Source organism: Triturus cristatus, chromosome 3_1 (genome assembly GCF_964204655.1).
Source record: "Triturus cristatus chromosome 3_1, aTriCri1.1, whole genome shotgun sequence".
Taxonomy (NCBI): Eukaryota; Metazoa; Chordata; class Amphibia; order Caudata; family Salamandridae; genus Triturus; species Triturus cristatus.
The window spans coordinates 49,566,966-49,584,924 of NC_140583.1; the positions used below are offsets into that span (position 1 = coordinate 49,566,966).

The following is a 17,959-nucleotide window of genomic DNA, read 5'->3' on the forward strand; positions in this document are numbered from 1 at the left end:
AAGTGTGAGAGAGACAGCAGTGTGTGTCCCCTAGAGAGAGCATGGTGTGTAAGAGAGACAGCAGTATGAGAGAGACAGCAATGTAAGAGAGGCAGCAGTGTGAGTATTTTGCACTCTGTGCATGTTTTACTTGTGTGTAAATATACAATTTACATTTATAGTACACGGACTGCAGGCCAAAACATAGTACTTTTATTTACATACAAATATGAAATCAATGAACCCCTAAACGCTGTCATATTTGCATGTATAAAATAACGCTTTATGTGTACTATTTTAATAAACCTAGGCAAGGGGACTTTTGTGCGCAGATATTAAGAGTAAGGCCGGCCTTGCACGCACTCACACACAAGCACATGCTATGAAATGTTTCCGTACCAGTCGGATATGAAAGTGAAAAGTGAACCCGAGAAGAGTAGCCCCAAAACGTCTTTAGTCATTTATAGAAATAAAAACACATTCTAGAGGGCTCTTTACATCAAAGTCGTCTCTAGCGATAACATGATTATTGCATCACTAACTGCTTACTATGTATGTATTTGAGAATATGCTGTGTGGTTCGCACCTGAGTGCATGGACGTCCAGTAAAGATCGCGTGTGTGTAAAAGGGGTGTAAGCTACTTACACCAGGAGAGACGCATTCACTGTGATTGTCTTCGAAGGGAAGTCGTTTGCTGTGTGTGTATTTATATATATATTTTATATAGCGCAAACTCGACCCGAATATACGCGAGCGCTTTACATTAGCACCGATTACGTTATACAAGAACACATTGGCATGGACATATTGTTATGTTTACGACTACTCACAAGTGTGTACACGCAGGCGGGTACGCGCACACATGCACACGCCCCTACTGTGTTCCCTTCACAGACAATGAGTGTGTGGTTGCAGGTCTCGCACCCCCCCCCCCCAGCAGTGAGCAGCCTCTGAAGTGCTGTGAAGCACTTTGCAGTGCGCAAAGGGCCTGCTCGGGACGCAGTGCAAACAGGAACCCCTAAAGGCAGGGCCCCCAACACCTTCTGCTCCCTGGATTATTTTCTGGAGCAGACTTTGTCGGCTTAAACTTCCATGCCCTGAGCTGCGGCCAGCATCCCTGTGCTTCGAGCAGGGTGGGGGAGCAGGAAGCGCCCCACACAAGTGCTTGTGTTTGGGCACATGGCACACAGAATTCAAGCCATCATCTTCACAGCACAGACATGCGGCTGGGGTGTCGCCGGTGAAGCAATTAGAGGGCCAGTGTGAATGCCCCGCCCCCCCCTCACCCCCCCCCCGCTGCACTGGGCTTCCCCGATGGGCAGAGACTGCAGAGGGTCTCCCCAGACCCCCTCTCATTTGCTAACAGGTCTGTTGTGGATTTGTGTGGTGTGAGTAGACCAGCCTGTTGGTGCTCGGTCGTGAGTCGGGGCACTTTACTAACAAGCACAGAACATTCATAAATAAGCGCCCTGCTGGAGGCCTCACCCCTCCTTATCGGACCAGAGCTCTGTTCTGGGGAGAGGAGAGGGTGGGGGGTCTGTCCGTGGAAGGGGGAGGGGAAAGTGCATCAACTGAGCAACTTTAACACAGCTTGTGGAGAGCATTTGACGGCCTTTCACGAAATCTATTTTCAACAAAATATGCGTGTGTAGTTTATCGGCAGCCCTGAATAAACAATTACACAAATGTAATTTTATAGATTAAATTTACAACCCCTGTCCTCCAAATTTGGAGTATTCTGTAACGTCAAGACGTGTTTAGCAAACAGTGAACCACGTTTTCTATGAAAGCACTGCCGTTGTTATTGTTGTCTAAACACACGGGTGTTTTTATGTTACACACTCTCCTTTCAGAACAAGGAGAGAAGGAATGACAGGAAAAAAAAGAGCGAAAGGCTCACATGAAAAGCTTTGTGTGCCAAATGCATAACATGTAAATGTAGCTGTTGGCTGAAGTCCCCCTACTCTTCCGAGCGCTGCGTGAAGGAGAACAACAATGATAACAAGCGGACGTGAAAGTGAAAGTGATCGCAAGTGATCGCAATCGCGATCACACTGCAAAGCGCGGCTGTGTGACAGGCGAAAGTGAAAGAAAATGAGGGCTTTCAGGCCTCCAAATGGTGCGCGCGCCCGGCACACATGCACTGTATTTGGAGGCCTGAAAGCACTCGTTTGCACTTCCAAAACTCGCTTACTATAAGTCTCGCCAGAGCAGCGCTAAAGCGCTGTCTCAGGCGAGACCTAAAAAGTACTACAAGGTGTAGGAGTCACATGACACTATACTAGTAAGCATTATAATTTAATAGTGATTGGTCTGGGGAAACACAAACTCTGAATTTAGAACGTAATACCATGGTTTGGGGGTTCTCTTTAATAATCAGAATTGATTTTATCCATATGAACACCCTTTGCAACATTAGGATAATCAAAGACTGGGGGAACAACATAACTCTCTAATTTATACCTTGCAGTTTGATTGCAGCTCTTAGATGACAGTTAATAGCTCACTATTCTATGTTAGGATTTTGACTTATAAACTGCAAGTAAGAAAAGGATCTCTCTGACAAAAGCAGTAACCCACTGACCTGTTTACATTATGTGCACCTTATGATCTGCTTGGTGCTTGTTCTTTGCAGCAGGAACATTGATCCTCTGCGCTACCTTTCCATGAGGGTCAAAACTTCCCCTTGACAAAACTCCATCTCTCTCTAGGAGGAACATTAATCACCGGAGTTATCATTACATTTGTATTGTTTCCGAAATTGCTGGAGGCCTGGAAGGAGGCAGCAAGTGCTTTTAGAAACATAATATACTTGCAAACATAACGCACCCAACCCAGGTCAGTACCTCCAGGAATGGTGCCCTTCCCCACCCATGGAAAAGAATGTTGTTCAAAGAAAGACGAGAAAACAAGTAGCGCTTCACTGGCAAACTTAGTAAAGTGATGCTAATATGTTTTGGTGAATAAAATCAATCTAGCCATTTTGAGACCACTATCTTTTATTGTATTGTAATTGCATTTTTGTAGTGTGTACTACCCCTCACTAGGCATCCTAGCACTTTTTCTGTGAGTAGCGCGGTACTTCGGGACCCATAAAGGATTAGCGATGAATTAGTATTGTGAAATATGAAAGTAATTTAAGTGGTGGATATGTCAGTCAGTTATTTGGATTGAGAAGGATAGCGGAGGGATATAAGAGGGAAAAATGTTTGCATTTATATAGTGCTTGCTACCCCTGAATGGGGTGTTGAAGAGCTTTTTCGCAAAGTAGCACGCTACTCCGGAACCCATAAAAGATTAGTGGTGAATTAGTATAGTGAAATATGAAATTAATTTGAGTGGTGGATATGTTAGTCTGTTACACAAACGGGAGTGGGCGGGCATTCAGTGGTCTGACTGAAAGGAGCAGACATGTTTCTGAGGCCGAGTCTAGCTGGTGGCCCCACACTGCACAGCCCTGGGAAGGGTGGATCACCAACTTACTCCCTCTCGCCACCTTAGGCAGATCTACCCCTTCTCCTGCTCTACCAAAGGTTGCCCAGTCCACAAGGGAGTAGTGCAGAGAGCTGGCCCAGCCCTCTCTGTAACCACTGACCCGAGGACACACAGTGCCAGTTTTATCTTAGGCACTTAAGTATCCTGGGAGTTGGGGTGGGCAGTCGGGGGCTGCAGCACAAGAGCGCACGTCAGCTAGGGCCCAACAGAGCTGTGTCTCCGAGCTCCAGCCCTCTGAACAGGCAAACATAGTATTTCTGCTGATTGACATACAGAAATAAAATCTGATGCAGTTCACCTCTAGAGCAGGTACGGAAAACAGGTCTCCTGAATGGACAATATATTTCATATATTTGAAGTGTATGTGAACATTCAGCCAATAATGTCCACATATACCGCATAGAACATTAAAGTAATTGTTAACTACCCTTTAATTCGCGTTAAATACTGTGTTAATTACTTCCCAAAGGTACTCGTTTGATTGCCCTCAGAAGAACTAAAACACGAGTTGGCCCTGCAGGGATCCAAATGTATGCTACGGACACGACATGCAGATGATTGCAGCATGCGCATAACACACTTCGCTTTCTTATCAGTAACAGAACCTATGCCCTACAGGTGGTCACTAAATCTCTAACAAATGCGTGAGCCCACGGAGCACTCTGCTCGGATTCAACCATGTGACATACAGATCACGGACAGTGCATTGCATCAAACTCACTGACCAACTGAGCTATTCCATTAGTTTGAAAGAAAGCAGTGGCTTTGATTACACACGGATCGCTGCAGCAAGTCCCTTAACCCACTGAGATATCTTACTCTCTGATGCATCTGGCCCGCATGCAAACATTACAATAGCCGAGTCAGGTAATGATTCTATTGAGGAAATCTGTAAAGCAGTTGAAACCCATGGACTCCAGGGCCACTGTGGCCAGCACAGCTTTTCATCCCTCTAAGGTTGATTAATTAAAACCACTGAGATTCGGAAAAAAGACACGGATTAATTACAGTGTTACATTGCAAAAAGTCTGGTTTAGCCAAATACGCAATGGGCTTATTTAAAGTTTGAGGACGGGATACTACCTCAAACTAGCATTTGTAATGGAATAGTTTCAATAAGTGAGGAGGAGCAAGACATTTGGGGGCATATCAACAAGGGCTTTATCTCCGCTTTTTTGGCTTTAAAAGCCAAAAAAGCAGAGATAAAACTAGCGCCCTATCAACAACAGGGTGCTAACACGCAAATTTGCATGTTAGCACCCTTTTACTCTAAGCTTCCCCTTGCATCTCTAATGAGATGCAAAGGGGGCGTTCCAGAGTAAAATAATAGGAGAAATGTCGCTAAGCGACATTTCTCCTATTATCAAGAATGTTGCTAACCCTGTTAGAGACAAAATAAGCAGCGCTAACCGCGGTTAACGCTGCTTTTTTACGTCTGCTAATTTTCAGACTTAGCCATGATATCCTATGGAAGGAGGATATCATGGCTAAGTTTGCCTGTCCCTATCAACAAGGTAACGTGTGATTATCGCTGGGTTTCCAGCAATAATCTCACGTTAGCCTGTTAGCGTGTAGATTTTTATCGCTATTGAGATAAGCGTTGCTAATAGCACGCTATCTCAGCGATAAAAATTCACGCTAACCGGCGATAATTATCCAAGCGCTAAGTGCGCTTTGCGATAATTATCGCCGGTTGTTGTTGATATGCTTCAAAGAGAGTGAGACAGAGTAAGAAAGTGGATGGGGCAGCTGCTGGGTGTGGTGGGCAGCTGCAGAGCAGGAGAAGTGGACACTGCATCTCTCTTTAGGAAGAAAATTAATCACCGGAGTTATCATTACATCTTTATTGTTGCCTTCTCTGGGCAGCAGAGGCGCAACTAGAGCCAAATTTGGGGGGGGGAGGGGGCTACGAAAATTTCAGAGGGGGGGGGGGGGCTGACTCTTCCAGGAATATGCAGAGTGGAGATGCAGGGGCTTTAAGAAGGGGTGAAAAGCAACAAAGCCTCGTTAACATGTAATTAGTCCTTCAAAGACCTGTGAAGTACTCGGGTGCGGCTGTGTGTGTGCTCGTGAAGCTGTGTCAGCCCGGGCTGACACACTCGACGGGGGTGTTGTTGGGGGAGGAGGGGGGCAGGAAGGAAGAAACAGAGTCCTTTTCCTTCTCTGCCAGTCCTGCCTCCCCGACCTGCCACGAACGGCAAGCCTTATTTGGAGGCCTTGGCTATTTCTGGCCCTGGGACGCGTGTTTAACTAAAAAAGTAGGGGAACGAAATCGGTTAAATGAAAGAAGTAGGGGCACGCCGTGCCCTGCCGATCCCGCCCACTTCGACCACTGGCTGGGTGCAGCATAGCGAGATCAGGGATGATGCACCCGGGGGCGCTCCTAACCCAGCAGGCGCGAAGTACCAGGTGGGGAAGACTCCGGCTTTTGGAGCGTGACAGAGATCAGCGGAGAAACAAGAAACACTGACCTCTGCCTAAAACAATCTAAGTAGGAGTGTGAGAGACATTGCAAGGTGAACCGTACATAGGCCTGAGGTAAAGGGACAGAAGATCACCCTGCTTTAGACTCAAGATGATTAAGGGGAGAAGGCCCGACCACTGGGGCCCGCTGTACGGAGCCTGACCCTGCCCCCCTTCTCGACACCAACGTAAATAACAGACAATAACAAATCTTCAAGAGTCTGCTGAAAGAGGGCATGACTGGTGGTGAAATGGCCAAAGTCATGTGGGGATCGGGGCCCAAAAAACGCAGGATAAGAGGCCTTGTGGCAAGGACGTATAGCCAAACATAAGTGGAGGATCAACTTGGCATTTGGGCTTCAAAGCATAGTGAGAGAGTTCCTGCTGGGGATGGGGATGCCGCGGCCTCCTGTGGGGTCTACAGAGTGCCAATATTGAGCAGACTGAAAAGGGAGCCTGCCTATGCTGCAGTCACCACCACTGGACTCCTGGCCGGCTGCTGGAGGTGTCCGAGTGAGCAAGGTCGTAGCGCCACAGCCGGGTGTAGTACCATCTATACTGAGAGGGCCCCTGGGCATGCGGTGGGCCAAGACCTCTGTCCCTGCCTGGGAACAAGCGAGCAGGGCTAATAACATCCGATCATCTACCTGGCTGATGGCGAATCGTAAGGCAGCTCAACCGTTCACATGACCGGAGAGACAGGCTGTGATGTGGAGGGTCGTTGGAAAATGCTCTAACCGGGGGCAGGAACACTGTGTAGACTACTGTGTGGTGACCGCGGGGTGGCCCTGGGAGTGCACAGAAGAACTAGTCCAACATGGGGTAGACAGATGGCCATCAATCTAAGCTGGTTTTTGAACAGGGAAACCACCTAGATGCATGGCACCTACAGAGGATGGTCAGCAGGAGACAGAAATGGGTGAGGTGCCCCTACAGGAGCCAGACAGTTGTGAGATGTTCAAGGACCTACAGCAATCTCTCACTGTCGTTGATCCCAAAATCGATTCCCTTTCGGATAGACTAGACAGACCGAAAGACAAGGTATCAAGTCACGATGAACACATCAAACAACTTGAGCAACGCACCTCTCAGAGGACGACGGAATAGCAACACTTGGAAAGCTGCAGAGCATGGAAAAAGTTCTGGATGGAATCCGGAACACAAATGAGGACATGGAAGCCAGGTCTAGGCAGAACAACCTGTGAACAATGGAAATTCAGGAGACCACTGCCATGACACGGGTGGAAGACTATGTTGAGCAAATGCTGAGGTCCATCTACGGAAACTCATTGTTGCCAGTATACATCGTGGAAAGGGCACACTTGACATTAGGTCATAGACCTCCACTGGGGACGCCAGCTAGGTTGATTATTGTCTGCCTGTTCAATTATAGGGCCAGGGACACTGTAATCTGGTTGGTGAGGGAGTTTGTGCACAACCTCTGCACGATTGGGCGGTCTCTGCATCAGGAGAAGGACACGGAGGTCGACAGCCAAATCAGCGATAACGATTAAAGGGACCTGGCACATCAGTCCCTCATAGACGAGAGCCCTGTCCTGGGACCATGGGGCGGTTCATGGCAGCCTACAGGAATGTAACTATTCACCTCCTTAACTATATGCAGTGGCACACGTAAAAGGTTCTTTGTGATACACAAGGACGTTTCTTCATACTGGCGGGCATGCTCGGGGGACTCCCAATCATGCTGGTCTTGATATATGGCCCCAACGTAGATGAGCCGGACTGCTTTGGGGAAGTTTGGAGGCTGATTGAAATTTTTGGGCCTAGCGCAATCCTGTGGGGATGTGATTACAATGTAGTTTTGGACCCACGCAGAGACAGGTCGGGCACTGCACGACGCCCTCACCCAAGAGCGGCTGCACACATGCACACCATTATATCTGACAATGACTCAGTAGACATCTGGTGCAGTAGAAACTTAAACAGTGAGTAGGCCACCTGCGTGACCTCCGCTGGCCTCTCCTTTGTCAAGAATTGATTATTGGCTAGCCTCAAGAGACGTGCTTGACTGGGTTACCTCTGTGACACATCTGGCTAGAGCTCTGTCTGACCATGCTGTGGTGCTGGTCAAATTAGTTTTGCTGGAGTAGCCAAGTAGAGAGTTCAGCTGGTGACTTCCGCCGGGAGCGCTGCAAGACCAGACATCCAGGGAAACAATCAGGATAGAGAATTTTACACTTAATATGAATACGGTTGAGTCCTTCCAAGGTCAGGGAGGCGTTTAAGCCCTATGGGGAGAATGCATGGCAAAGCAGGCAGGTGTACTATGCTCGCTACAGGGGGACCTCAAACATCTGGAAGAGGAGCTACAAAGCCTGGAGAGTGATTTATTTGCCACCATCAAAAACAAGTGCTGGGTGGCATCAGGGTAACGATAGGGAAATTCGAGAAGGCTGCCATATGTGTGTCCCATTTCCTTGGGAAAGAGGTTTCTGCCAGAAGATACAGAGAGGTGGACCGAGCCGGCTGAGTTCTAGCATGCTTACTCAATAAGCTCTGGGCAAGCGATTATAGCAGCGAGCTACCCACCTCTGACAATGTAGTGGCAATTGGCCAAGCGGCCGTCCAGACCAAAATGATCTTCTTTTACTCCACATTGTATGAAGCGAGTCAAAAGGACGTCCCTCCAGATTCAAAGATTTTTTTTATTCAAATCAGCTGATGTGGCTCGAGAGCAGATTTATTTATTTTATTTATTTTGAGATTTGTAAAGCGCCTGGTGACCCGAAGGCATCCCCGCGCTATAATACTGTAAAATCCAGGACGGGCGAAAACCAGGAACTATTTGGGGAAGAGGAGGGTTTTGAGTTTTTTGCGGAAAAGTGTGTGGCTGGGTTCCAGACGCAGCAGACGAGGAAGTGCGTTCCATGTGGAGGAGGCCTTAACCGAGAAGCGGCGTCCACCGGTGCGCGACTTCTTGAATCTTGGAACTGTGGCCAGATGTTCGTTGTCCGAGCGGAGGTTTCTGTGGGCTTTATAAGGTGTAATCATATCTTTGAGGGTGGCAGGTCACCTGTTCTCAGAGGAATAGGTGGCCAGGGTCAGCAGCATTTTATAGAGAATATGCATCACTGTATCCACTGCATCTCATAAACATTTATGAAGAGGGAACTTACCCCGTCGTTTCGTGAAGCGCTCATCATCACGATTTTAAACTGTGATTCCTTCAGGCCGTTGTCTATGATTAACCTGGACAACAAAATCCTAGCCAAACTCATTGCATCAAGACTTCTCCCACAACTACCCCTTATAATGTGGTTTGACCAGTGCGGCTTTGTCCCTGGCGGGGCTACGTCTCACTACTTGCACACTTTTTTGGTGCAATGCAGGAAATTGACCCTTGCTCCAGGCGGCAGCGAATTTTGGGGATGCCACCAAAACATTTTATTCACTCGAATGGCCTTATTTGTTTGCACTTCTTTACCGACTAGGTATAAGTTCCAAATTCATCAATCTGATCGCTCTTCTATATGCCAATCCCATGGTGAGGATCAGAGTCAATAGTGTAATAACTCCTCCATTTCTAGTTTCCCGGGGCACAGGACAAGGATGCCGATTGTCACTCTTTTTATTTTCCATCTCCATGGAGCCCCTAGCTGCCCGGTTAAGGCAGCATAATGCACACCGCGGGCTTGCATTTCATGCCGGTGTTGATACTTGTCTCTTTATTTTCAGGTGACATGACTCTGTATGTTAAACGCCCTGCAGAAAAGCTTGACACCCTAATCAGGGAAAACGTAAAAACAGAAGGTATGCAGTTCCTAACGTGAATGCAAGGTGTGACAGAATAGCAAGGGGGTAACACGGTGGTAACAGGGAACTGTGGTGAATAGCAGGAGTGAAAGTTACTCCTTGTTTGGAAAAGAAGACCCTCACACACCCAACAAGCGGGTGTCTTTCTTCATCACCGGGTCTTTGCTCCTTATCGGGCCGGCGGGTGCAATGCCCGATCAGGCACCTAATAGGGCCTTCCTAGCGGAGATCTTTTATTCCAACGCCGGTGAGTGATGTGTGTGTGGGGTGGGAAAAACAATATTAAGACATAAGTGAGTGTAGGTGCATATGAGGTTGAAGTGAAGAGATTAAAACAGGGGTAGGTGATCCACTAAATAATTTTAATACAGTGTGGTCACCATCCTGGTTAAAAAATGTATAGTCCGCACATGTGACACCAGTAGTTAAGTGAGTGTATGTGCTGACGTGATCAATAGGTCAACATGTTTCTTGCCTTTGTATATAATTAATGGCAATTCATCAGGACCGGGGAATTATTGCGGCTACCTACACCTCTTTGGTGGTGCCCAATGTCTATAAGAGATTAAGTGGTGAGCACGCATACAGCACCCTAAAAAAGTGTGGTACCGTAGCTAAAAAGCACACCTGCAGAGAAGGAAAATAACAACAAGTAAAAAATGTTAACGACAAGTAAAATTTAAAACAACATTAGCATTGCAACAACAGTTACTTAAGACAAATGGCGGTGTCAAGCCAACCGTGGCATGCAAAGCTATTGAGCAATGTATGGAGGACTTGTAAAGAACCAAAAGCAAATACAAGGAGGAGGCACAATATCCAATAATTGATACCAGAACCCATCAGATTACAATAGATAAGTCATCCAAAAAACTCACCCTCCTGGGCTGTGCTGCATACAGGGCCGGGGGGAGTACACACTAAATTCTAGTGTCCTGGGATGAGGGAAACAAAGAGGATACCGAACAATTACAAATTGTTGAACAAATGCATCCAACATGGTTGGGAGCAGTCCGGAAAGCGGAATTACAAGCACCACTACTGTCTTACTACTCGCAGGACAAGCGGTAAATAACTCCGTGTCGACCGCCTCGACACAATGAAGGGAAAGCTATGGTAATGAAGCTTCCAATTTGCCATGAGGCAAGCGAAGAGAAATAATCAAATAAGAATGTTTCCACCAGTATGGGAGCTACAAAGGTCGACCTCCCAAGCACTGGGGGGAAAAAGGGGAACAAGGGAAAGTTAGTATAGCCATTGTAGACCGCGCGGACCAACAACGCATTTGTGGGACCAGCGTGGTGCAATAATTAAAGACATTGCATGAGAGAAGAACGGAAGCATTAACGTCAATGGAGACGCTCTCAGTATCCTGTTTCTGTACTCACGGTTCCGTGACTCCGAAGACGCCGTCCACCTAGTAACGCGCCAGCCGCTGTAGACTGGTGGCGTGTGTACAAACCATGCCTGTATAACGCCCCCCACCGGCAAGCTCACGCGAGAGGCAGGTGAAGCCGGAAGAGAGCGTGCTGACGTAGAGCATGCTAGAGCGCTAACAGCCCAAAACGTACGGAGCTGCGCGTCCTGCTCGTTGTCATGGAAATGTAAAACAACGCGAAGGCAACCCAAGGTCAGTGAAAAACGACACGCGCCAGATCATAACAAATTGGCGATGTACAGGGGGCACTCGGGTTTCGTAAAAGACTCCATTGGGGTCGAAGTGGCGCGCAAGGGACTGTAAAGTCACGAAGAAACTGAGGAGTTCATACTTAAAGGAAACCACACACAACACTCATAGTTACTAGCAGGAATGAAAATATTTTTAGGGGGTACAATCAAATGGATGCAGCAACTCGAGGAGTGTAAGGGTGGGGAGAGCAAAATTGGTGAAATCAGGTCAACATACTCCAAGGAATTTCCTCATTGAGGCCCGTAGTATCAGCAGCCATTCTAAGGACCCACCGCTGTTCGAGTCTAAAGAGGCTTCTTTGTGACATTTGAGGATGTGCTTCAAGGACAATCCATTGGAAGGAGTTTGGGGCATGGTGTTCAAGGTGATAATGAGTAGTCATTTTAGTATTGGTTTTAGCGCATCGAAAGCTACTCTTGTGTTCTAACATGCGTGTCTTAACTGGGCGGGTCGTCATGCCTATATAGGGAAGACCACAAGGACATTTCATCATACCCTAATCAGGGAGTCTGCATTGTTTAGAGGACTCTTGGGCATACATATAAATTGGGGGAAATCTGCACTGACGACGGATACAATATGATTCCAATCGGAGTATCCACTCTGTTGGGGGGGAGGGTCCTGTGAAATTCCTAGGAATCTGGCTAAGGTGCAGAGTTTAGGAACTAGGGTGCTCCAATTATGGCAGACTCATAGAGTGGATGAAGAGCCGAATGAAGCAATGGGAGGGACTGCCGATGTCCCTGGCGAGCAACTGGCAATGGCCAAAATGTTCATCCTCCCCAAATTCCTTTGTCTATTCATTAACCTTCCGCTCCCTCTCTGTAACGCCTTCAGACATAGATTGCGATCAAACTAGATATCTCTTGCCTGGGCCGGCAAACAACTAGCCCACAAACAATGGCAAGGGAGGATAGGGCGCTCCAGAAATGGATCTTTACTGTAATTGCTCTCAAACCTAATTGGGTTTTCACTGGATATACCCTATGCAATTTATGGCAAATATGGCGCTGGAGCATGATCAAATGGTTCCAACACCGCTGAATACAACCCTGTACAGAACACAGCCCAGACCACAATCTAGGGTGGACACGATTGGCTGCACGGTGTGGGTTTGGCATGGACTGAGACGCAGTGACTGAAGGTTATGTACACCCCCTCTGAGCCACTGCTCAGAAACCCCACACTGCCGTTCTCAGCAGAAGCAGGGTTGTGTACTAGATTGAGGAAACTCCGGCTTCATACAATGGGAGATGCGTTTCCGCGGGACACCTTCATTGAGCCGGGCAGAGCAGTGGCAGGGGAGGGCCTGGATGCGCTTGACAGAATGACTTACTATCAGCTCCGAGCTGCATTCTGTGCTAGTTTTACCTCCTTCCCGAGGGTGCCACCTACCTTCCAGGTGTTGGAGGACTTTCTAACTAACTCTTCGCCCCGCAAACTGATCACACAGCTATATGAGGCATGCCTGGCGCCCGTATGTGTACCTGGGGCTTGGCGGGAGTGAGAGTTAAAACTGGGCATACCTATCTCAGAGGATCAGTGGGCATTGTACTGAGCACAAGCTCTCCCCCAATAATAGACTGCGCCTGATTCATTTTAAGTTTTCACATAGGCTATATAGAATGCCAGAATGGCTACACAAGATCAGCTTGAGTGAGGATTCGAGATGTGTGAGATGTAGGGCCCAGGCGGCGTCCTTCCTGCACTTGGCCTGGGATTGTCATTGAATTAGTCAGTACTGGGGGACCATCTTTAAGGCTATGGACGAGATATTAGAGTTCCCCATGGAGCGTAGTCCCCTGATAGTGTTGCTTGGTTATGTGAAGGCTACGGACGAGATATTAGCGTTCCCCATGGAGCGTAGTCCCCTGATAGTGTTGCTTGGTTATGTGAAGGCTACGGACGAGATATTAGAGTTCCCCATGGAGCGTAGTCCCCTGATAGTGTTGCTTGGTTATGTGAAGGCTATGGACGAGATATTAGAGTTCCCCATGGAGCGTAGTCCCCTGATAGTGTTGCTTGGTTGTGTGAAGAGTGTGCCTGCGGGTGGAAGAATGCTAGTGTTCATGCTCCTGCTTCTTGCTAAACACCTAATTGCGATATAGTGGGGCCTCCGTCGGGTACCCCGGGAAACAGATTTGCTCAGACTCTGCATTCTGCCATGGCAGCTGTCTCCCTACTTGGAACTTATGCCCACACAGGCATGCCCCAGGGACATCTAATGTAACTCCGGATGAGAGCACAGGATCAGAGAGATCCCCCTCCCTTGTCTAGGCAGGAGTGTAAAACAGGCCCCCGCAGCCCCCGCGGTGCGGGAGCCCCCAAGCTCTAGGGTGCCCCCTCAGCACATAACTCTGACTACAGGACTCCTGATTGAGACCGGAGGGGGCCCCCCCCTGGTGCCTTGCAGGGAGGCCCCCTCAAGGTTCGTTACACCAGTGGGGCTAGGGGATGCTTGCAGGGACCCAAAGAGAACAATAACATATGAATGGCGGATGCAACGCTGGAATAATAGTACACAATAGGAGGAGGCAGGCCCTTTCACCCCTCCCTCCTTTTTTCTTCGTTCCTTCATTTTCTTTTCTGTGCTGTGAGCGCTCCAGAACCCCGTGATTTCAATGCAGGATGACAAGACTGAGGCAAAACATATATCTATATTGGAAGCTGTTGTGTATAGGATGCGCTCAAACTCTGTAATTCATTGACTCTATAAAGCATGTAATCGGTAAGGAAGCCTGTATGTGTACATAGCTGTTTTAAATAAAATGTAATAAAAATAAATAAACAAAAGTACCAAAGTAATATTTTTTGAACAAATAATTGCTTTTTGACTCAGTCTTTGAGTGTATAACCATTTATTACTGAGTGTCTACAGCACATGCTTAACACAGCCCTCTGTTAAGCCTGACTGCTCAACCACACCACCACAAAAGGGAGTAAGGTATGATCTACTTTAACCTCTGTGTAGCCTCTGTGGATCCACTGGACTCTGTGCACACTATACCTTACTTTGGTATATATAGAGCCAGCCATTGCATACGCAAATAAGAAAGCCTATAAGTGGTGGACCCTTTGTCCCATCCATATATGGTGTGCTAACAGGGCCGAACATCTCTTGTTTCTGAGCTAGGGTGCAATTGCAAGTCACAGGTGATGCCTATGAGCAAGCCCTGCATTGTGTTACATTAGAAGCTGTCTACTTCAACAGAGTACATCAGTTCACAAAAGGTCATGTATAAGCTGTGCACCTTCTACACGCCTTATCCTCACCGAATATCACAGAACTAAGCAAAACAAAATGGATTCCATGAATGACACCAAAACATGATTCCAGAAGAGTATTTAGAAGGGGGCTTTGTATTGATTAGGCAGTGTTAAAATAGAAGTGTTACTTTACAGATGGCTAATTTGTTTGTCTCATCCGATGCAGGTGACTGGAGCAATTTTGCAAAAGATGACGGCAATACCTTGGGCCTTCCATATGACTATGCATCGGTGATGCACTATAACAGGTAAGGTGCTGCTCGTGTGGTTGGGTTGTGGGCTTGCATGAAAAGAGATATCAGGTTAAGAAAACGTTCTTTTATTAGAGAAGCACAAAAGCTAAGTCTGTCCCCACCTCCTTGCAAAGTAAAATCCATACCCAACTGTGCCATACATGAACCTCATCTTCCTTCAGAGCTGCTTTACGCCACTTTACAGTTTTATAATGTGTCACTTAAATAATCTCTTTGGCCAAAAATGGATAAAGGTATTGACTATTCTAGAGTGGAGCAAATATTGGCATCATATTAATTTCAGAGTGATCATGAGCCGAGATATTATATTCTTTTCAAACCTGCAGAGCCGATTAAGTTGCAGGTTTGGACCCTGGATCTGACTGTGCAACACCTCATATCCTGAGCCGTGATACACTGTGAGGGAAGTCACTTAATTAGAAGTAAGTGAAGTCAGATTCCTTGCTTTGGATAGTGGAGGCGGCCCAGAATACCAACTGTCCATCTGTGGGAGATCTTACATTAAATATCCACAAAAAGGCGGGGAGGGAGGATAGCTCCCTACTCCAGCCTCTCCGTTCAGTCACTGAATAACACACAAAGGAGTAGGGAAGGGGAGAAGTATATAACATGTGTATACATAGGAAACAAAGGCACGTGTCCAATGTGGAAAAACTGCCCTCACTCACAGAATTGTAGCATGCTTCATCATAGGGCGTGCTACAGACACCCCCGTGCAGACCAACGCCTGGGGCGGGGCAGCAGGGAGGGGAAGACAACACAAACAAATGCACAGTTTTGGGATCACCGAAGAAAAGGTGCAGCCAGTGAAGATTAAAACTTGCTCTGATGTGTACCCCCTTGCCAAATGTATTCCAGGGCCATCTCGCTAGATTAAAAACGTGAAGGATGGAAGTGAAAGGAGAAAATTAAGATTCCTTCACCCCTCCTTTACTGCCAAAGTGTCGACATGTTTCTGCCGTTGGAGTGTGCCCAAAAGAAAGGGTCACTCTGCATTCATCAGGACCCTTCGGGTCCTAATACGGGAGGACATCTCTGATCCTACCTCTGGTACCTGTGGAGAATGCTCCCAGTCAAGCAGAGATACACTGAACAATACACTAATCGTGTTCGAGTTTCATAGATCATTTCTCTAGAACTGGCAAGGTATGGGGGTGACCACCTGTAGTCACACTTACATCAAGCTTGGTGCACCGCCTTGGAAAGTTTCCAGGTCCTCGCCGCAAACTTTCCAGCTCGCCAGTTCTAGAGAAATTATCTATGAAACTCGAACACGATTACTGTATTGTTCAAGGTATCTCTGCTTGACTGGGAGCATTCTCCATTTTAATGCATTTAAAACAATTACACAGAATATTATAGAAACAGCAACAAGACATGTTATAAATGATAATTTGATAAAATTAACATTTCTAGCGTTATTAAAATATCATTTAAAATGTCATTTAGAATATAACACCCTAATGTCTACATTTATGCGCTATACTATGAGCAGTGCTTTAAATGGGAAAAAATAAGTGCAGGTACTCATTAATTTGAGCTGGGGGCGTGGCTAGTGGGCGGGGTTAGAGGCGGAGCGAGACATGATGATACAAAAACACTTCTATAGAGTATTCATGGTGCCCTTGCATTGCCCTGGACAGTGGTCTCAACCTTCCCACACGCGCAGATCAGCAGCTAAAACCCCGAATGAGCCAAACCATCAACAGTACTTTTATCACTCTCAGGCTAATAATCAATGTCTAGGACAGGAGGGACTCTGGCACTTACACGGGTTGTAGGATAGAAAATAACATGATAGAAATGTCTGAATAAAAACAAAATGTGTTAACTCGTTACACAAAATTAAAGCCAAACACCAAATGTTCATGTTTTCTTGTTTTGTAAGATTTGCAGCTTCTTAATATTATAATAATTGTAATGTTCCTACTTGCTTGCATTTGAAGCAATCCTTATATATTCAAGATTGCACACACACAAACAACAACATTCCACGCATTTATTTTCAAATACCTGCTGATTCTCTTCCTCTACGAGTTTGTTTCTCTCCCAGAGACATACACTCTCTATCTGTTTTCACATCTCTAATCTTGTGATCGCTCCCGCACTCCCTTCTCTCCAGTTTGTAGCTAAGTCTGTCCCACTCTCTTTACCCCAATTGCATCCTATCACTCTCTCTACCATCACTCTTTCTATTTCCAATCTCCCATCTCCGCGCCTCTCTTCTGCTTTCGATAACCGTCTGGATCTCTCCCCTATCTATCTGTCCTTCCCCTTTCTACCTCTCTATCTTTTCCTACTTTAAATTCTCTGCTCCTTCCACCTCACTCTTCACCTTCACTCACCCCCATTCTCCCTCCTTTCCCGTCGACAGAAGGTCCCACGACCGGAGAGCTCGTAGTGGCAGACAGTAAGCACAGCAGGGTCCCGAGCGCATGCAGAGACCAGATAGAGGTCAGGGGAAGCACAATACTGGCCTCCCATGGAGAGGTCATTTGATCTCTTCCACCTCACCTGGGCACTTTTCAGAGGGTCAGCCTCGCACTCAAATTCCCCCCATGTTCCACGCACTCAACATTTAAAACTATAAAATACGTCTCCGCCAATGCGTTTTGTGCAGAGGTTAAATGATGCGCGCCTCACCTCGGGTGCCACCTGCGCGCGCTTCTTTCTGCCTGACTCGACCTTGGAGTGCTTGGACTAGTGGGGTCTTTGGTCGGAGGCACCTGCCTTTGATACCTGCTGCTGCACAAACTCCCACCCCATACAAGAGGCATGCAGCGCCGCTCTGCCAAGCGTCCCACCCCGGTCTTGCTCCAAGGGACCCAGGCTGCAGAAAGGCACCGTAGTAGGAGGGATTCCCCATCTCCGGACCCCCGGGCTGCTCTTATGTTTCGGGACCGACAGTTGTCCTCCGCTCCACTCCGTTACACATTGCACTAAACGTGCCACCGGTGAGTAATCTGACTTTCAGCATTAGCAATTTATCGTCTCCGTCTTCCATGATCTTGCTCTTATCTGCATCTACGAACCATT

The 17,959-nt window shown here is 47.2% G+C and overlaps 1 protein-coding gene across 2 annotated transcripts in view; it reads left to right on the top strand.

Moving 5' to 3' along the window:
• LOC146859674 (astacin-like metalloendopeptidase) overlaps positions 1–17,959 on the top strand; it is a 565,544-nt gene that overhangs the window by 388,896 nt on the left and 158,689 nt on the right. For both annotated transcript variants that reach the window (XM_085643427.1, XM_085643428.1), the window contains one exon: positions 14,836–14,917. In XM_085643427.1, the coding sequence (XP_085499553.1) occupies positions 14,836–14,917 (82 nt within the window). The remainder of the gene's footprint in view (positions 1–14,835; positions 14,918–17,959) is intronic.